Source organism: Polyodon spathula, chromosome 56, assembly GCF_017654505.1.
Source record: "Polyodon spathula isolate WHYD16114869_AA chromosome 56, ASM1765450v1, whole genome shotgun sequence".
Classification (NCBI taxonomy): Eukaryota; Metazoa; Chordata; class Actinopteri; order Acipenseriformes; family Polyodontidae; genus Polyodon; species Polyodon spathula.
This window is the reverse complement of record NC_054589.1, coordinates 1,611,725-1,630,349: the sequence shown is the minus strand read 5'-3', so window position 1 is coordinate 1,630,349 and position 18,625 is coordinate 1,611,725. Positions and strand designations below refer to the sequence as shown.

General features: G+C 35.6%; 1 protein-coding gene across 1 annotated transcript in view; it reads right to left on the bottom strand.

Moving 5' to 3' along the window:
- LOC121307477 (myomegalin-like) overlaps window positions 1-18,625 on the bottom strand; it is a 53,622-nt gene that overhangs the window by 33,934 nt on the left and 1,063 nt on the right. The window contains exons 2-19 of the mRNA XM_041239647.1: window positions 14,513-14,583; window positions 13,748-13,815; window positions 11,409-11,519; window positions 10,972-11,048; window positions 10,413-10,536; window positions 9,314-9,480; window positions 8,633-8,798; window positions 7,880-7,933; window positions 5,012-5,146; window positions 4,657-4,776; window positions 4,275-4,367; window positions 3,809-4,027; window positions 3,227-3,397; window positions 2,787-2,903; window positions 2,217-2,354; window positions 1,539-1,718; window positions 730-924; window positions 48-239 (exon numbers count right to left, since the gene is read on the bottom strand). Coding sequence (XP_041095581.1) covers window positions 48-239; window positions 730-924; window positions 1,539-1,718; window positions 2,217-2,354; window positions 2,787-2,903; window positions 3,227-3,397; window positions 3,809-4,027; window positions 4,275-4,367; window positions 4,657-4,776; window positions 5,012-5,146; window positions 7,880-7,933; window positions 8,633-8,798; window positions 9,314-9,480; window positions 10,413-10,536; window positions 10,972-11,048; window positions 11,409-11,519; window positions 13,748-13,815; window positions 14,513-14,583 — 2,398 coding nt within the window. The remainder of the gene's footprint in view (window positions 1-47; window positions 240-729; window positions 925-1,538; window positions 1,719-2,216; window positions 2,355-2,786; window positions 2,904-3,226; window positions 3,398-3,808; window positions 4,028-4,274; window positions 4,368-4,656; window positions 4,777-5,011; window positions 5,147-7,879; window positions 7,934-8,632; window positions 8,799-9,313; window positions 9,481-10,412; window positions 10,537-10,971; window positions 11,049-11,408; window positions 11,520-13,747; window positions 13,816-14,512; window positions 14,584-18,625) is intronic.

Below are 18,625 nucleotides of genomic sequence, written 5' to 3'. Positions count from 1 at the left end.
TCCCGTTTTGTTTGCCACCAATACCACAAATCCATGTCAAAACCTACGTTTATAATGGTATCCTTTTCTGTGAGCAACACTTTGAGCTCTGCAATTTCGATGTATTTTTCATGCGTTATCACTGAACTGTGTTTTTCCAAGATGGATATTTCATGCTTTTTTTCAGAAAGATGCCTCCTTAGATCCTGGATTTCAAGATTATGTTCTGCCAAGGTGCGGTTATAATGTTCAGCAGACTCCTAGAAGACACAGAGGCAAAATATTACTTACGAATAATAATAATTTTTACAGCATTGGCATTGTACACCAAGACAGCGTAAAGTTACCTGTTCAATCAAATCCTTTACAGTGGCATACTGTTGCAGCAGCTAACAGCTAATCAGTGGCTATGGAAATGTCAGTTATCTTAACTAATGCATTCTTTGTGTTGAGATTCACTTTGTATATATTTTTTTTGTTTCAGTCATCACATCCTGGTGACTTCAATACCCAGGAGTTTAAAGCACCCATGTGGCCTCAATAGAGCTGTCAATATCATGTCTAATCTCCAAGTACATCTAGTATACTTGAATCTAAGCATTAACTTGTCCCCCTGCAACATTTTGCCCCTTGCAGATCATTACACTCTGTTTTACCAAATATACTTGGAGGTTAGACATGTTTCTGAGAGCTCTACCAAATCCTTAAAAAACCTGCAATATAAAATTAATTTAAAAAACGTCCCTTCACCTTTAGAAGTTGATCTTTGCTGCCGACAGTGGCCAGAAGTCCTTCAACCGCGTTTTGATTTTCAGATACCAGTCGCTCTTTGTCTTTATAAGCCTCTGCCAACATGGTCTCGGTTAGTTTTAACCGTTGTCTCAACTGTTCAGTAAGGTCCCGCACGTTGCTCTGAGTCTGGTTTAGCAATGTGTTTGCCATTTCCTGAAAGATAAAGAACAAGAACCAAAAATCACCATAAAAAGAAAACAATGTTGACAACTGAGTTACTGTCAGGTCCTAAATGCATTTATTTAAAAAAAATATTTTCTTGTGGTTTTGTTGCAATTGATTATTCAGAGCATATGAACTGTCAATGAATCCAATGATCATATATATATATATCTTATAAATCCCATATGATATTAAACTGTAGTAATAGTCTACCCCAAAACAAGCAGAAAACTAAAAATGTTTACATTATAATGAAGCTCTGAAATTCAAGAGCAAGATCATTGTTTTAGGAAACGCTTTCATAATTTTCTCATCAATTCATGGTTTAATGAATAAAGAATTCTTCACAGAGGCCAAACTGCCTCCTCGCCCCAGAAGAAAAACATTAGCCAAGGTAAGATTTATTGTGAATGCCTCTTGAATTGAACACAATTGAACTTTTCAATCAGAGACTGACAAGTAGTTTCTGCGAGGTACAGTATATACTGAGGGCTTGGCCGAGACCACTCCTTTCACCTGCTCCGGATGGGAATCCAATGTCCCAGAGGTGAAAGACATTAGATGCCATTCATTTAGGCCACCGCTTCTCCTAACTTATGTTTTACCTCCAAGTCTTTGCTCTTGTTAGCAAGTGATTGTTGCAGCTGAGATATAATAGCATCCTTCTCTCGCAGTGCACGTGCCAAGTTGTCTTCCAGTTCCTGCTTAGCCCTCTGAAGGTTTTTACAAGAATTCACCAGGTGTTGCAGCTCTGTATCTTTTTCTTTGATCACACCGTCAAAGCTCTAATACAAGAGATACTGCAGCTGTTTAATCAACTCAACGGGAAAACAATTTAACACTAAAGTACAATTCATTCTTTATAGCATGAGCAATACAGTGCAAAATCTACAACTTTTATTAAACTTGGAACAGTGTACTTGATATATAATAACCAAATATTTACCTCTTGTTTGCATACAAATATTCAGTACCTAGTTCCAGTAACTATTTTCAAAATATATATTTTTTATCCTCAGTTTTCTCTCTACTTGCTTCTTATGCTACAATTAATAAGACCCCAAGTGTGCCCTTGGTTTCCTAGAGAAAGCAAAACATAAGCATAGACTCAGGAAGGGTCTTTTTACACGCAACACAGGAAGTCAAATCATAGCATTGTGGCAGGAAAAATGTGCTGAAAAGCTAAGCAACAAGAAAGAATGTCCTATGAGACAAATGTTTCGGAAGCGTGCACCTTTATTGGCAGAAACATTCTAAACCATTGTAAAAATAGTTCAACCTACATTAATAGTCTCCTCATTATGAGAAAGAAGGTTGTTCAGTCTTTCAAGATCGCGCTCCTTCTCTCGTAAAGACAGCTGCAGCTGTCTGATTTCATTGTCCTTTTCCTCAATGGCAGCAAATTTCTCATCAATAGCTTGCTACACAAAGAGACAAGTAAAATACTTCTTAATTACAAAAAGTGGAAAGATCCTATCCTGTACACCATTTCCAGGGTATCCAATAAACTCCAGTTGTATAAAGCATTTATTGTTATTGCTCTACTTGACTTAAAAAAAAATAAATAAAAAAATTGAGAACTGTGAATCACTGAAAGACTCTTGTACAGTAAAACATAGTACATACATGTAGTATATTTAAGGGTTTCTATAATTTTAACATTACATTTCTGCTCCCAGATACCAAGTTAACACGAGCAAATAAAGTCTGCTTAAAAAAAAACAAAAAAGAAAACAACAATGCAGATGAGCACAGAACAGAGACAGACTTGACATGTACATCTTGTAACTTAAGGAGTTACAATCAGTGATCTCAACACTGAAAGAAGTATAATGTTAAGAAAAATGGAATACCTCTAGCGCTTTTTCTTTCTCTTTCAGACGTTCCCGTAACTTAGCAAGCATGGCATCCCTCCCATCAGGGCTGCGATTCCTCTCTTGATCAGCACCTTTAGCCAGGTTCAAATATTCCTAAAAATGATATAAGGAAATATAATGTATGTCGAAGGATATTATTTTATAAGCAAGTAAGTCACTATGCTATACATTCACTACATGTAAAATTAACTAACAAAGCGCCCTGCATAATGTAATCAAAACTAGACAAGCAGTCAAAGATATTCTCATTCAATGCAGATAAGACTGCATCAAGGCTTGTGTCAAGCAATCTGATTTTAACTCAATAAAATGCTTCATCACTCTGTCATACTATAAATCACAAAAATGCAATTATGAATCCTAAAAAAGGATTTTGTTTTTTAAAAGCAATTACTAGGATAGCTGCACTTGTTCACCTGGAGCAGCTGATCCTTTTCATTTAGACTGCTGGTCAGGCGCTTGATAGTGATTTCTTGGCTCTGTACTTTCTGCTTGCTCTCGCTCAACAGCGCTTGGTACTGCTGCTCCAAGGAATGCTCTTTCTCTGCCATCTCGCCATTCAGCTTTTTCAGCTGGTTCCTCAGATCCTGTTAAACAAACAACAAGAGAACTGGCATTACCAAGTACGCTTCCTCCAGTCCAGTGGAATCGAGAGTTTACCTTTAGACTCCACACGAGGGAAGCAGGGTGCTGCACTTTAGATTTTATAACATAACTCGCATGTGAAAATAAAAATAAAAATGTGATATATGAACAAACAAACAGCTGGAAAGACAACTTATATCCCCAGATTCGTATATTATCAATAACCACAGATAATGCCATCGCAACAGTGAAAGCAGTTTTCTGCATTACGTAAACCAGAACATTTTACATACATACGTAGACACACCTCCAGTACAATTCCATTCCCAGAAAAAAGCCTCCCATTCAGCGGACAATATGACAGTTTCTAATTCATAACCCCACACACACAATACAGTCCAGCTCATACTAACATTAACATCCTTATCCCCTTTGTTCTTCAGCTCCTGCATGTCTTCCAGTTCTTTCTCCAGCTGCTCTTTGGTTTGATTAAGGTCACTTAGTTCCTGCACCCTTCGGCCAAGGGCTCTCTGTAGCTTCTGGTTCTCCATTGTGTTGGCGTGATGGTCTGAAAGCAGCTTTGCCAGCTCAGCTTCCTTCTCTGTCAGGAGACTCTGATGCTCCTCAGCACCCTAAGAAGTGGACAGCAGGAGACATTTCGCTGGTGTAACTGGGAGAAATTCAAACTGTAATTTCTAATTAAGTACATCAGTGACATACATCTCCTGTTACGATTAGTGTGACAGACAGATGGGCATGTGTCTGCTCAGATTCTGATACTCTAAATTACTTATCAAGTTTCATTACAACTGAATAAACTAAACTAGATATATGGAAAACTGTCAAGTACAACAATCATATACATCCCTGGTACTGTACCTGGTATTTCTGGATTTGTGCCTTGTGGGCAGCTTCTCTGGCCTTTACTAAAGCATTTTCCCGGTCTTCAATTTCATGGCAAAGCTCCTCTATCTATTAAGAAGGAAAAGGGCAAGTGTATTAACAGCAACAACATTAACCCTTTGCAGTCCTATAACCTGTTTTACTCTGAAAAAAAATTAATTAAACAGCGTGTGTAAAATACAGCACGTGTGAAAATAAATTGGACCTGACGTGCCTGACAAGCGCTGAATAAATGGACCGCAAAGGGTTAAACACGACTGATCTGTAAAGTACACAACACTTTATAAAATTCAAATTCAAATGAGCTTTATTGGCATGATTCTCTGGTGTTGCCAAAGCTTTTAAAATAAATGCTTACCTCCTTATCTTTATCCTTGAGCACAAGACTAAGGCCTTGGATAGTTTTGTCTCTCTTCAGACTGTTTTTCTTTTCAAAAGCCAGTTCATTGACCCTTTCTTCAAGCCTTCTGTTGAGATTCTAAAGAAAATAAAATAAATATATTACACGTGGAACACGGTAAATACAAAAACAGCAGCAACAGAATTATGAAAAAGTAGATCACCAAACTTGATCCAATTGATCGCAAGATGTACCATTCTGCTTTACAGAAACTGTTAAATAATTTACTTCCCCCTGAAAGTAAAACTGTAGTGCATGTGGATTTAAAAAAAAAAAATGCGTTTAGTTACTTTACTACTAATTGAAATCTCACCTTATTGTCTTCATCTGCTTCTTCCAATCTCTTTTTCAGAGTATCGATCATCATTCTAGTGCTCTCCAGTTCTCCAGTTAACTGTCGGGTAGTTGCTTCCAGGTTGGACAGTTCTTTATGTTTTTCAGCCAGGCTCTAGATGAGTACAAGATACCAAACAACCATGGTTACAACAACCCACACATTGTCCTCAGGCATTCTAGTGTTTCTCCTTTTCTTTTAGATCTGCCTTTGCTTCACATAACATTATTTCAGTTCATTTCAGGCAAATCACACTTTTAATAAAATACTTTTCAGATAGTACAGAATATTACATAGAGAAAAGAAACAAACACATTTTGGGGTTTGAATTAAAATACTTAGTTCAGTATGATCGTCTGTTCATATTCATCAAGTGTCATATAATCTGGAAATTCCATTAAACAAATACAAAGGAACAAACCTAACAGGCAGAGCCCTGTCAGAGTATGTAAATCAGAAATTACACAATCAGATTACCTCAACTTTCAGTGGTGTATATTCATCATTAAAATCCTCTGCAAGGTCCTGTAAAAATTTCCAGTCATCAATCTTTTCTGTATTGTAGGTCTTGCTATAAAGATAACTGCTACCCGATGCTGGACGTCTCTGGGCATACTTTAAAATCTTTAAGATCTTACTTTCTGGCAATATTAACAGAGGCTTACACTGAATGCTCTTTAGTAGTTTGATGGCATCACAGACTGAGGGAGTACTGATGAAAGAAGATCTAGCCGGCAGCTCTGAAAAGTTATCAAATCCGTCAGATCCTTTCGATTTCAGACCAAGAACACAGAGCCTTTGCACTAAATTAAAGTACATACTTTGAGAGCGACTGTGTACTGGCTTGAGATACGGAGTCTTCAACGGGCTACCACTGCCCGATCTTCTTGGGTTAGGGCATCCAGCTGGTTCACGTCCTCGAATTGTTTCAGAACTCGGGCACCTTTTCATTTTGTTTCCTTCGCTAGCTGTTGAGGGGGCGGCTGCAACACCTTTGCCAGGCTGCAACAACTTTGCTAAAGTCCCTTCTTCAGGAATACCAGTGTTGAATGTTACAGGAGGTTTCTCGGTATAAAGATACTCCCCATTGCTTTTGATGGGCAGGGGGTTGTTCTGATTATACATATGGTTGATGCACTGAGCTAGGTTGTGCTTTTCAGTCAAAAGTTTCTGTGCTTTCAAGCTGCACACTCCCTGTAGGCGACCGATGATCACATCATAATTGACCACGTTCTCCAGCATGAAGACGCACTTGCTGCATATGAATTCTCCTTTGCCATCGTGGGAGATTGCGACCCCCAAGACGTAAGACAAGATCACCTGCAAGTTCCTTTTACCGGATGAGCTGAAAATCCAGCGACACCGATTCCCTCGGAATTTACCACCACATATTCGACCCTTCACGTTGCAGTTTCAACTCTCAGCAAAACTATTCAGAAATAAGGCCTACAAATCTGGATCACTGGTTTCTTCTTGCACAAAAAAAAAAATAGCCAACAACTTTAACATTTGCAACTGAGAGAAAATACAAGTGAATAAGCCTAGACAGAAATCCTGTAATCCAGCTTCAAGTCTTCTGTGTACAGATTGAAATAGAAATGTCACTGGAAAAAAAGTCACCTAGATTTTCACAGCCATCTACCCACATGCTTACTAGAGAACTGGAAACGCCCTTTGTGGTCCCTTAAATAAAGGAAAGGATTCTCTTTTAAATCGCAGAATTCTAAAACAGATCTAAGGATTTATCTAGTATATATCTGTTTGGCAGCACACAGGATGGTCTATTCCAGCCAGCACCTTGGTTGTTCCAATCAAATCTGATTTAATAATGAAGATTAAGCCACAAGTATGTCTGCCTTTGCAACCGCCAGCTGTTCACATAAAGCATCCAAGCAGAGAAAAAGTAAGACTCAAAACCACATAGCACAAAAAGCACCTAAATCCATCAGCACAGAAATGACGTCTAAGGTATTCGCTAAATGCATGCAGCCAGGTATATTTATTAGATTCAAATATTTTTTGTGAATATTAATTGAAATAATATTGAAAAAAGCTTAACATATTGTATAAACAAGTTGAATAATTATGGAGCAGTATTTTAGCACTTCAGCGCATGTAGAATAAAACCACTTCCTCTATTAACCAAAATGAAGAAAAAAATGCATCTGTTTCCTTATAAAACACATTCTACTTCTGTCAAGGCTCAATGTCATTCTTGATATAAAACCTAGCTAAAATTAATATCAAAAAATTATTTACATATTTCTCAATATTGGTTATATTTATGGAATGTATTTCCATGTTTACAGTTCATTGCAAATTCATTTGGAAACTGCAAGGGATTTTACACAGATTAAGATTAGCAGGACTAACTAGAATTTGCTGCAGCAAAATGGATTTAACTCTGTTCACCTACGGAATGAATAAATCTTATCATCTTTAATCAACCCGAGTAGTAGAAATTGGATCCTTAGGTTGAAAGATTTATGAACTTGTCTGAAATGTTGAGATGTATAGATTTTCTCTTTCAAAGCAGGATACGGTTTGTCTTTCATTATACTCATGCTTCAAGAGCATTCTATTTCAAAAGATAACTCCGTCACTTACCTTATATTTTTAAAACATTACTGACCTGGAAAGCAGTGTTTTGTACAACTTGGATAGTCATCCTCAGGCTATGTTTTTACTTTCTATTATATGCATTCATGCATTATGTGCTGACAAAGCTTAATAGCCACTGTATCCAAAATTCCCTGTAAAGGGGGGGTGGGACAGGACCCACCACAGCTATAACCATACTAAAACAAATATGAAATAAAACGAAAAACTATGTTAGAAATCACATACCTGAATTTCTCTTTGATAGCTTATCTTTTCCTTTGCCAGTTCGTTTTTCAGGGCCTGGGCCTGCATATATATATATATATATATATATATATATATATATATATATATATATATATATATATATATATATATATATATAGATAGAGAGAGAGAGAGAGAGAGAGAGAGAGAGAGAGAGAGAGAGAGAGAGAGAGAGAGAATATAGCATATGAAGCATGGCATGACTTCCCAGACTAATCTAGAGAAAGTGCAAAAGAACAATTTCTGAAAGGAATACCATCATTCTATTGGCAAACAAGACTAGTGGAACACATATACTATCAAGCAGATAAACTCTGGGAGCAAGAAAGGCGCATGCTGCACTCCAATTCCTAGAGACCTCTCCTCTCTCATGTTGAATCAAGACACGCAGGGCCACATTTTAAAAGCAATTACACCGGTTTTTAATTAACTCCTACTGAAAATTCAACAGTAATACAAATACAAAACCATGCAAATGCTTAATAGACCTTCTAGATGTTTGATGCTAGTTTGTAATAGGTGTTTTTATCCTTTCAAAAAACAGGAGAAAATGTAAGACTGGAGATAACTCTTTGGAAATATGGCTTGCAGTGTTTTAAAGGCAATTTGACACCATTGCATGATGCAACAGACTGAAAATGCTAGTGCTTTTTTCTTGGAAATGGTAGTATCATTTTTATTTAATATGTTTAGTAAAGGCATATCCAAAAGCAAACATTTATAACCTCTTACCTCTGCTTCTCCTTCCTTTCCATGCAGAGCTTCAGTAAGTTCACTGATCTTCTCTCTAAGAGGATACAGTTCACTGCTGCAGTCTTCCAGTTTTGCGTTTTCATTTTGAAGTTGTTCAATAACAGCACCTTTGTTTTTCAATGAATAACTCAGTTGTTCAATAATACTAAAATAAATAAAACAGATGCATGAATATTATTAAATCTTACTACAGTGACAATCATGCTTATTTGTAATGATCATTCTGTGCTTTCTTTTTACAATGTTAACAAGCATTACTAATTGTACACCAACTTTGCTGCAATAACGAATCAGAGAAGCTCAAAAGGATTGCGATCCAGGGATTTTGCTGGCCAAGGAAGAGGACTGAAGTCTCATGCACTTCAAATCAATCACAGACACAAAATGCATTCTAATCTGACAATTAAAACATTGTACCAGTAATGCAATAAAAACCAGGGCACACACAATGCTGTACTACTGTATTACACATTCACAATTCAATATTTTTGATGTAAATATTTAACAAAATGTGTTTTTAGTACAATCTTTTATTGTTTTTAAGAGACACTGTGGGGTACACCGACTGAAGCAGTTGAACACCATTTCCTTATGTAAAGTTTGTCATAAGGCAGCGAAATTCACTCACATTGAAAAGGCAACACAAAACAGACAACATACTTGTCCTTTTCCTTCAAGCGCTCTTTTATATCTATACCAGGAACCGTTACATTCGGATTTGAAACAGTAATAGATAGCAGCTGTTTTTCCATCTCCATATTCCTTAATTTTTCTTGCTCTGCAATGTCAGCCATTTTCTCTACGTCATCCTGGGCAGCTTTAAGATTCTATTGACAGCAAAAGAACAAAAATCATTCATTGGGGTTTTCTACACTGGGACTTGTTGTAGCTATTCCAACCAAATTTAAAAAGACTCCAGGCAATTAGGTCCACTATTTATTTATCTAATACTAAAAGTGAAGCAAATACCCAACAACATGACATGCACTGAGTAGGGGTATGCCAGTGATGACGGGATCAGTCAGATCAATATCGTACCTAATAGCCTGGAATCAGCTATTCTATTGATACCATGAGTATATGTAAATTCATTTGGTTTGCTTTGTAGAAAGTTATTATAATTTGCTGTAAAAAAACAACATACAATTCTCATGGTGAGCTACACGTAGTTCGTGTATGTGACGTGGCTTTCGTTATCTTAATAGCTAATAAGTTAGTTACCACACCACATGGGTGCTATATCACCAGGTGTTGCTCTGCAGGAATTATATACAGTTCAACATGGCTTTATTTGAATTGTCACAATTAAAGTCAAATTGTCACCTGGTTTTCACATATGACAACTTGATCCACCATAGCAATGCCTCATCCGCAGTTAAAATTACTTAAAGTAATTGTAGCTAACAAAATAATTCCATAAATCTGACCTGTTTTGCACTTGCATTAGCTACATACTGTGTCTCTAAAGGCCAGGTTTGAAATAAACAGATGTTATAGCAAACGTGTATTTTCATTTTCAAAACAGAATATCTGGTACTACCCTTTAGGTGAAATGACCAAGGAACACCAGCTAAATGCATGTCTTGCAAACAGAGATGTGTTTAACTTATCGTTGTACCAGCTATCACCTACTTTCAAAACTGCACATCTGAGACCTATATAAGTGAAGTGCACAACAGATAAGATTTATGAAATTATTCTGTTCACTACAATCTTAAAACATAAAACAAAGTCTTAACACTTAAATGCAAGTTGATACCTCTTCCAGTTCTTCAATCTTCTTGTCAAAAATCTCCTTCATTTGCTCCAACTCTCTCTTCGATCTTTCTTTCATACGATGAAGCTCACCACTGTTGTTTCCAGCAAGGCTCTCAACAGCTTTTCTGTTACAAGAGAATAATTTATTCTAACTTCCAATACTGGAAACTTAGGCACAGAAGACTATGCAATCGGTTGTGCGAGACAGATAGACTCCTTGTATATCCATAGATTATGACTTCTCCAGTATTGTGGTAAAGCACATACATTGTATTACTGTTATACACATGCAAGCACTACATCCACAGGAAGTTCCACATTAACACGAATTAACAGAATATATCTCAAATTAATTGTAAACCAGCAACTCAATGGTTTGATAAAGAAAAATAACACTTGTTGGATTTGTGTACTTTCATGCTGTACAGATATTTTATGTTTCAAAATGTCAAATAACTTAATAGAGCTGTATACTTTGCTGTGCACAATGGAAAAAAAATGACTTGTACAATACCTTAAGAAATATGACAGAAATTACAATACACAATAAAATAACTTACGAGGCTTTAATAAGCAGTTCTTGCTTCTCTTGCAAATCACGCTTCAGACTTTCCACCTCGACCTTCAGTTCAATGTTCTACATAGAAATTATTACTAGAAGTTATATAAAAAAATAACAGGGGTCCATGCTTGCTGTTTTAAGATTCAAGTAATTTAATATGTTGGACTATGTGAGAAAAAGATGAACTGTAGCATACAGTACCACTATAATACAATAACAAAAGGTTAACATACAAATAATGGGCCTTATTTACAAAGCTTTAAAACAGGACTGTTTCACTCATAAAAAAAGAAGTACAAAGTTTGATATTTGTGGAACTGTTCAAGAATGTGAAGAAGCTAAGAAGAGTCTGTAACAGTTCTATTTTACTTCCTGTGTTCCTATACAGTAGAAGTGTATGTTTGGATAAAAGTACTGTGTGCACTATTAACTCACAGTTTTATAGATATCCTCACTGGCATCATCAAACTTCTGTTGCATCCTCTCCTCCAGGAAGTAGATGCGAAGCTTCAGGTTGAAATTTTCCTTCTTCAGGTCAGTGATTTGCTGTCAGTGGACAAAAGTAGAAATTGTAATAGAGTCATCTCTACATAAAGACAGTTCTTTTAATGTTATAGCCAGCAGCTATGTTTCCACAACAAAAATCCCCCAAAGCATTATTGCATGCATCAGTGAATGTGAAGAGGATACTGCACCAGACCTCAAAGTGTGGTTTAAAATGATTAACATTTTATTTAATTCAGGAACATCCATTTTGAAATAACTGTCTTTTGGAACCAGTTTCCGTTTGCCAATGAGTTACACTACAGAATGTATTGCTTACTAAATGGAGATCACTGTTTTTAGCAATGTAGCATTATAAAACCACATTCAGTTCTGAATATGAATGGTACTTTCATTGGTTCCCTTTACATTTTATTGTGAATTTTGCACAAATCCATGATTAAGATAAGCATGTGGTCTTGTAGCCTAGCCAGCTAACTAAAAGAATGTTAGCCAAGACCTCAGTCACTGAGATTAATTTACTGCTTACATTTTCCATTCTGCAACCAGGCAACGTGGGGGAATCGAAAGTAAACAGACTGTACACAAGCTGTCTGACATTCAAATGAGCAGCTGCTGTACTCATGTATAACAGCACTTTATATAAAATGTTTAATGCTCATACAAGGAGGTTTAGTATTTTCTTTAAGAGGGGATTGTTATTTGCATGTTTATAGCTGTAGCTCAATCCCTTTTCTCTGCTTTGTGCATAGAAGTTCATGCTCTAAAGCTTTACCCACCTTAAGTAGTTAGTTTCTTTATTGTGTCTATTAATGGAGTGCTTTGAAACCAATGTCCCTACCTCTTATTAGTTGTATTGATATTATTACTGCCCCCCCCCCCCCCCCCCCCCCTCCCCCCTCTTTTTGCTCTTCAAGTTGATTTGGCATATGCAAATACTGTTGCATTTTTACAGGATGTAGAAACTAGACAAATTGAGTGAGTTTTAACTAGGTGTTGTCCCTGGAGTATAAAATACAAACAAAAGAACCAAAAAGATCTTCAACAGAATTAAAGGGTGGCTAGAAATTGCAGCTGCTAAGGTAATAGTTTAATTTAAAGCAGTTTTAGCTTGCCAAACTTTTCCCTCCCTCAATCAGGAAATGTAAGCACGTCCAACTACTTAAAATACTAATATATAAAAAATTAAATTAAAATAAAAATTCCAATAATAAATAATAATAATAATAATAATAATAATAATAATAATAATAATAATAATAATAATAATTAAAAAAAAAACTCCTAAAAAAAGAGTCAGCTGGCTGAAAACACGGTCATTAGTATTGAATAGTGTTTTTAATGGCAAAATGCCAGTCTGCATTCAGGAATCTGGAGGCCATTGTAATCTGTATGAACATTTCTTAATGTAACAGATCCACAACAGTGGCTGATTACATAAAGCACCGAGACGGCTTTTTACAGCACAATTCCAATTAATTAGAGAGTTCTTATAATGAAAGCCCCCTGTTGTATGCAACTAAGGATAACACTATACGCTGGGTCATATTTCATTACACGGCAAACTAAACTAAATATAAACAGATTTTATCAACACAGAATCACCCGGGTAGAGAAGGAACAGCCACTGGAATGGATTCTAATTTGTCATTCCTCTTTCAAATGCATTTAGGTACCAGCTTGCATTGCTTCAGCTTTGTTAAGTTTTCTCATTATCTTAACTAGTTTAACTAGTTTCTCATTTTCTTAACTATCTTAACTAGTTCTGTCTATATGCCTAATGGCCAGGGACATTTCAAAACATCAGTCTGCCTTTTCGAGGACAAGGCAAACTAAATTCAGCACAAGCACATCTGACAAACAGCTAATTAGTCAACTGTGTCATTAAATGCACATACTCTAATAAGAACTTAATTAACTCAAACGTGCCATTTTAAAATGTGTCCTGGAAAAGCCGTCAACATTTTGTATTGGTATACAGTATGTGCATTAAAATAAGTCAAGCAAAATATAACTTGAGATGAATTTCTGAGTATGAAAGGTCAAAGTTACCTTAACTAAGGCATTCTTGTTGTTTAGAGAGACTTTGTATATAATTTTCTGTTTCATTCATCACATCTTGACATGATAAAGTCAAGCCATATTGAGGCTTTAAACTTCAGCTTTAAAAGGTCACCAAGATGACTAAGATAAAACAACAGCAATGCAATTTAATGAACACAGCAAGCTAAGAGTGAAACATGTATTGTAAAAAACCCAAAAGTACTTACATTTTCATATTCTCTCATCGCCCGTGCTTTGGTTGGAGATGTTTTTTCCCCAGGTAAATAGCTAGGCACTAAAAATGAAAAGCATTATTTTATTTAGCAAACAGTCAAAGCACAAGACCGGCTAATCAATGCACTGATATATAATAAATACATATTTGCACATTTATAATAGGCCAGACTCAAGTTTAGATTTCAATCATGTTTGGTAAAAAAGATTGATCCTGTTTTTTTAACCTAAAGCATAAAACTTTCAAGACCAGTTGCTCATGTGACTATCACCACATCTAAAACACATAAACAACTTTGCTTTGGACGCAATTACAATTGCACTGATAGTTCTGAACAATTACTTCTTTGTTTATTTAAACACCATCTTACTACAGATGTTTCTTGCCTGGCACAGTCCTTCCTTGGAAGTGAGCCAACAGACAAAATCATTCACACAAGTTAAAAGTTGCCACATTAATATCAATAGAAAATAAGCTCTTGAGTATTAAAGATATATACATTTAAAAATCAATGCAAAAAAAAAAAAAAAAAAAAAAAAAAACACACATTATGCGATTCAATGTTTTTTTTTTTTTTTTTTTTTTTTTATTTAAATTAAATTAAAATACTGAACCTAAAGTACATTTACTCTATTCTCAATCTTAAACTGCAAAGGAACACTACACAATGTATACAGCAACAACAAAACAAAAAATGGTGCAATTACAGTTTTTCTTTTTTTTTTCTCCCCATCAAAACTTTTTTTTGTTACCATACCTGCCACATAATCCTGGGAGTAACTGCTGTCTCCAACACCTGCCATATCGGGGATCCTGGACATGTTGGAACTGAAAGGACAGCAAACAGACTTGTATAATTTTCAAAACCATTGCATTGCAATGATTATATCTTGTTCGCATAAGGCGGCAATTTGAGGTCTTGGAAAATATGGATCCATCAGTAAACGCAGATCCGAAATGACCCCTCAACAATAGCAGCATTTAAAATGATACATATTTGGCATACAATAAATAAAAAGTCTCTGAAATAGTACGTATAAAAATCCACAAATTCAACTTAACTAAGCAGTGCTGTAAGGGGTTCTTAGGTTCTCTACAGCCATTATACTGCAGTTTATTCATAGAAATTTACAATTTCAAAAGAAAGACTTATTTTCAAAAATAATGATTTACAGTACTTAAACAAACAAACAAATAAATAAATACTAAAATAGGAATCTGACTGTAATAAAAAAACAGTTTTGTTAACCTGGGTTATTTCTGTTTGAAATGTTTGATCTACTGTAATAAAGAAGAGCTCACCTAAAACAATTATACAAATACCCCAATAATAATAATATTCAGCTAGCAACATCATTACTGTAGATAGCCGGCCACACATCATGCTGTGATATAGTTCAACAACTCAACATTTGGAAGGCGCATCACTGCTGTATTAAGATATGTTTCAACCAGTCAAAACATGTCGTGTGCTGGCAGCTTCTGTAGTGAATTGCTTGATAACTTCCTATGATTGTCTCTGCTATGCAGGTTTGACCTATTTGGAGAAGAATGTTCGATATTGCACTGTTCTGTTGCTGTAGTACAGAAAGGTTACCTGCTGCAAAAAATTGTCTTTTTATGATGATGAAATAAAAATGACAGAGTTTGAAAAACATACATCTACAGATTTTTTTAAATAAATTTGTCAGCTATAGTATCGGTTGTCTTTTTTTTTTCTTTAAAGAATTCCATGTAAAAGTGAGAAGGAAACAACTTTTTAAAGGCTTTGAATAATATGACAAAATTGTTTGGTCCTAGTGTAGTTCTGTAAAATGAAGGTGCTTTTTTTTCCTTAAAAAGTAGGAGTTAAAGACTAAAGTAAATCTGGCCCACTGTTACAAATTAATTACTTTTCCTGGAGTGGGATTGAGTATTTGCGGGGAAAAAATGCTTTGGAGTCCATTTTCTGTGCCTCAGACAAAGACAATGTCATTGGACTAGCTATCGGGGAGTCAACATGCTTTAGGCTTTACAGAGAAAATCAGACCCCTGCCATAGTTCTGGCAGGTGGCTAAGGATTGGTGTTCATTGTGGTGTAATGAGTTGTGCTGGTTCTTCATGTTTCAGCACCTCTTACACTATAATTAGGGCTTCTGATTTTCAGTTTTAAATCTATATAAATGAAACAACTCCCTTTAAAAAGAAAATGAAATTGGTTATCCAATAAACAATGTACAAACACTAGAAATGGTTACTCAATTCACGTTGGCTTGAACCCTTTTCCTCGTGAAAAAGATAATTAAAAACACAGGCAAAAAAAATTTGTGTAGTGCAGTTGTGCAATGTCCTTCCTTCCAAACTTGTATCTCGCATTGATTCGTTATGAATACTTAAACCCACCCAAACTACTGAGTGGCAGCACATTCCTACATTTCTATTGGGGGGATTGTAACATGCTTGCGAGATATAAAACGAGATTACAAGAAACAGAGGAGCGTTCTTGCTTGCAAGATTTATATTCCAGTTCGATCGAGAGTATTTACATGTTCGTGACCATAAGGATTTCATTGTGGAAGGCAGCAAAGGAAATAAGGTACAACTGAAAAAGTATGCAAGTACTGTCGAGTTACTATATTGTGACAGGAAAAAAAACCAAAGTAACTGAAAACAATATTTTCATACAGTATATAAAAAGCGAAAGCCCCGAACAAAAACGATTTACATGTAACTTGAAACAGCTACAAGTACTGTACTGAAAAATGAAATTAATAAAAACCGAAAAACAGACTCCCTAATTATAATAGTGTCAATTTAATTTAGGAAGTTTGCTAATACACATAAAGACACAGATCCGCTCATGAAGTTTCTCCAATATGTCTCCAAGCACAAGGTAACATTTTAAAGTACCACAAAACACACGTCTTTCACTTAAATACTACAGCAGTTAACGTCTTACACAGTTTAGTCTCTGCTTTACCAGAAAAAGACTTGACCGTCAAGTTTGTTTGCATTCCTATTTCCTAAAGATCAGAGAAAGTAACTTCATGCTGTCCATCTATACCATTTTCTAAAGCAAATATTCCATGAAAAAGCCCTTAATTTAAACTCCAAGCTCTCTAGGGCCATAGGTTTTATTTGAACAGTATGAATCTTTGAAGTTTGGGATTGGGGGAAAAATGATGATCACCCAGGAAATGTTGTAATCTTTTTTTTTTTTTTTTAACTTTTTTTGTAAGCTTGTACAGTTAAAAACCCAAAGACCGCTACAGGAGTGCCTGGAACTAAAACAAAATCTGGTGTATGGATGGTACACCCTTAATATAACTGAAATCCCATTTGTAATCCTTGAACATGCATTTGACCTCTTCAAGAAAATCCACATGAGAACAGTGGCTAAGTACTCCATTATTAATGTGGAAGCAAAAGTTTGGGGGTAAATACAGACAATGAAACTTATCAAACCAATTAACCCATACAATATATTATCAATAACTTTAATCTTTCCATAGCAATACGCACAGAATACATAAAACAATAAACACATTTCACCCAGGATAATTAAAACTATAGGCGTTTCAATGGAATGTTGATCAATCATATTTATCATTTCACATATTTTCAAATATGTCAACATACTGTTTGACCCTAGATCTTCAGCTACAGTATTAGTCTAGCATTCAAAATACTCCCCTTCTATTTTATAATTTAAATACGCAAAAGACACATATTAATTGAAGTCCATCTATTTGTCCCGATAACTTCCAAAATGTTTAAGCTCATCAGTGTCACCAAGATCTGGATTAGATAAGACATGGATTGGTAAAACTATCCAAGATGCCAACGGAAACGGTCCAAATCCTTCACCCCTAAAACACTGTACCAAGCCATTCCCCACTGCTGAAGGCTTCATCTAGAATCTCATTTGTAAGCCCTTGGGATAACAGGTTTCAGACCCAAACTGAAATGTACGGAAATATCAATAAATGTGATAATACTGTTGTATACAGCACCTTGAATTATAGTGCTGAGTTAAACATGTAAGGTTTAATCATTAGGCAAATGTTAAACATTTGAGAATTCGAGTTAAACCAGTTTTCAAACTGGGGCACTAAAAGTTGAACTTAAGGTTATCTATAAACGTAATGTGTGGTACTGTGGATGCTGAGACTTAAGGCCAAAAATATAATGGTAATTACTGTACTGCTGTTACGTTCCATGCTTAAATTACCCCTCCTTTCCAAAAACATACTGTGCTATTAATACTTATTTTCCTACTGGAGGGATTTCCTCCAAACTGTTATTCCCCTTTTGTTATTTAGGTTTTGCTTTCTTAAAGCTATAGACCAAGCATCCAGAGATCGAATAAGCCCATCACATGCTGTAGTAGCAAGAACGCTTTTGTCTCAGGTAGTGGCAAATCAAAGCTAAATTACGGAATACTAGTACAGACCAACAAGGATAGTTTAAAATTGAGCAGAATTAGGGCATACTACCGCTTTAAATAATTTAACAGGTTTGGTGCCATGTAAAGACTTAATTAATTCCAAACACTACCGTTATAACCACACTGCACCACTAGAATCAAAGCATCAGGTTACAGCAGCAAATAATAACACCCAGGCTATCAGTTACAGCATCAGCAACATTATCAGTTTTCACCTTGGTGACCTGGTCAAAATGACGAGGCTTTAGTCTTTGTTGAACATGAAATGAAACCTATATTATCTGGTAAAATGACTTCATATATTACAACACATTACAGCTGCTTCTGAGAAACAGTCAAGCTATTGAGAAAGACTAGCCAAAACACTGATATAATTTTATTTTATTAAGTACTGGTACAAGTAATTCTCTTATTGCAATTAACAACCAAATACAATGATATTGC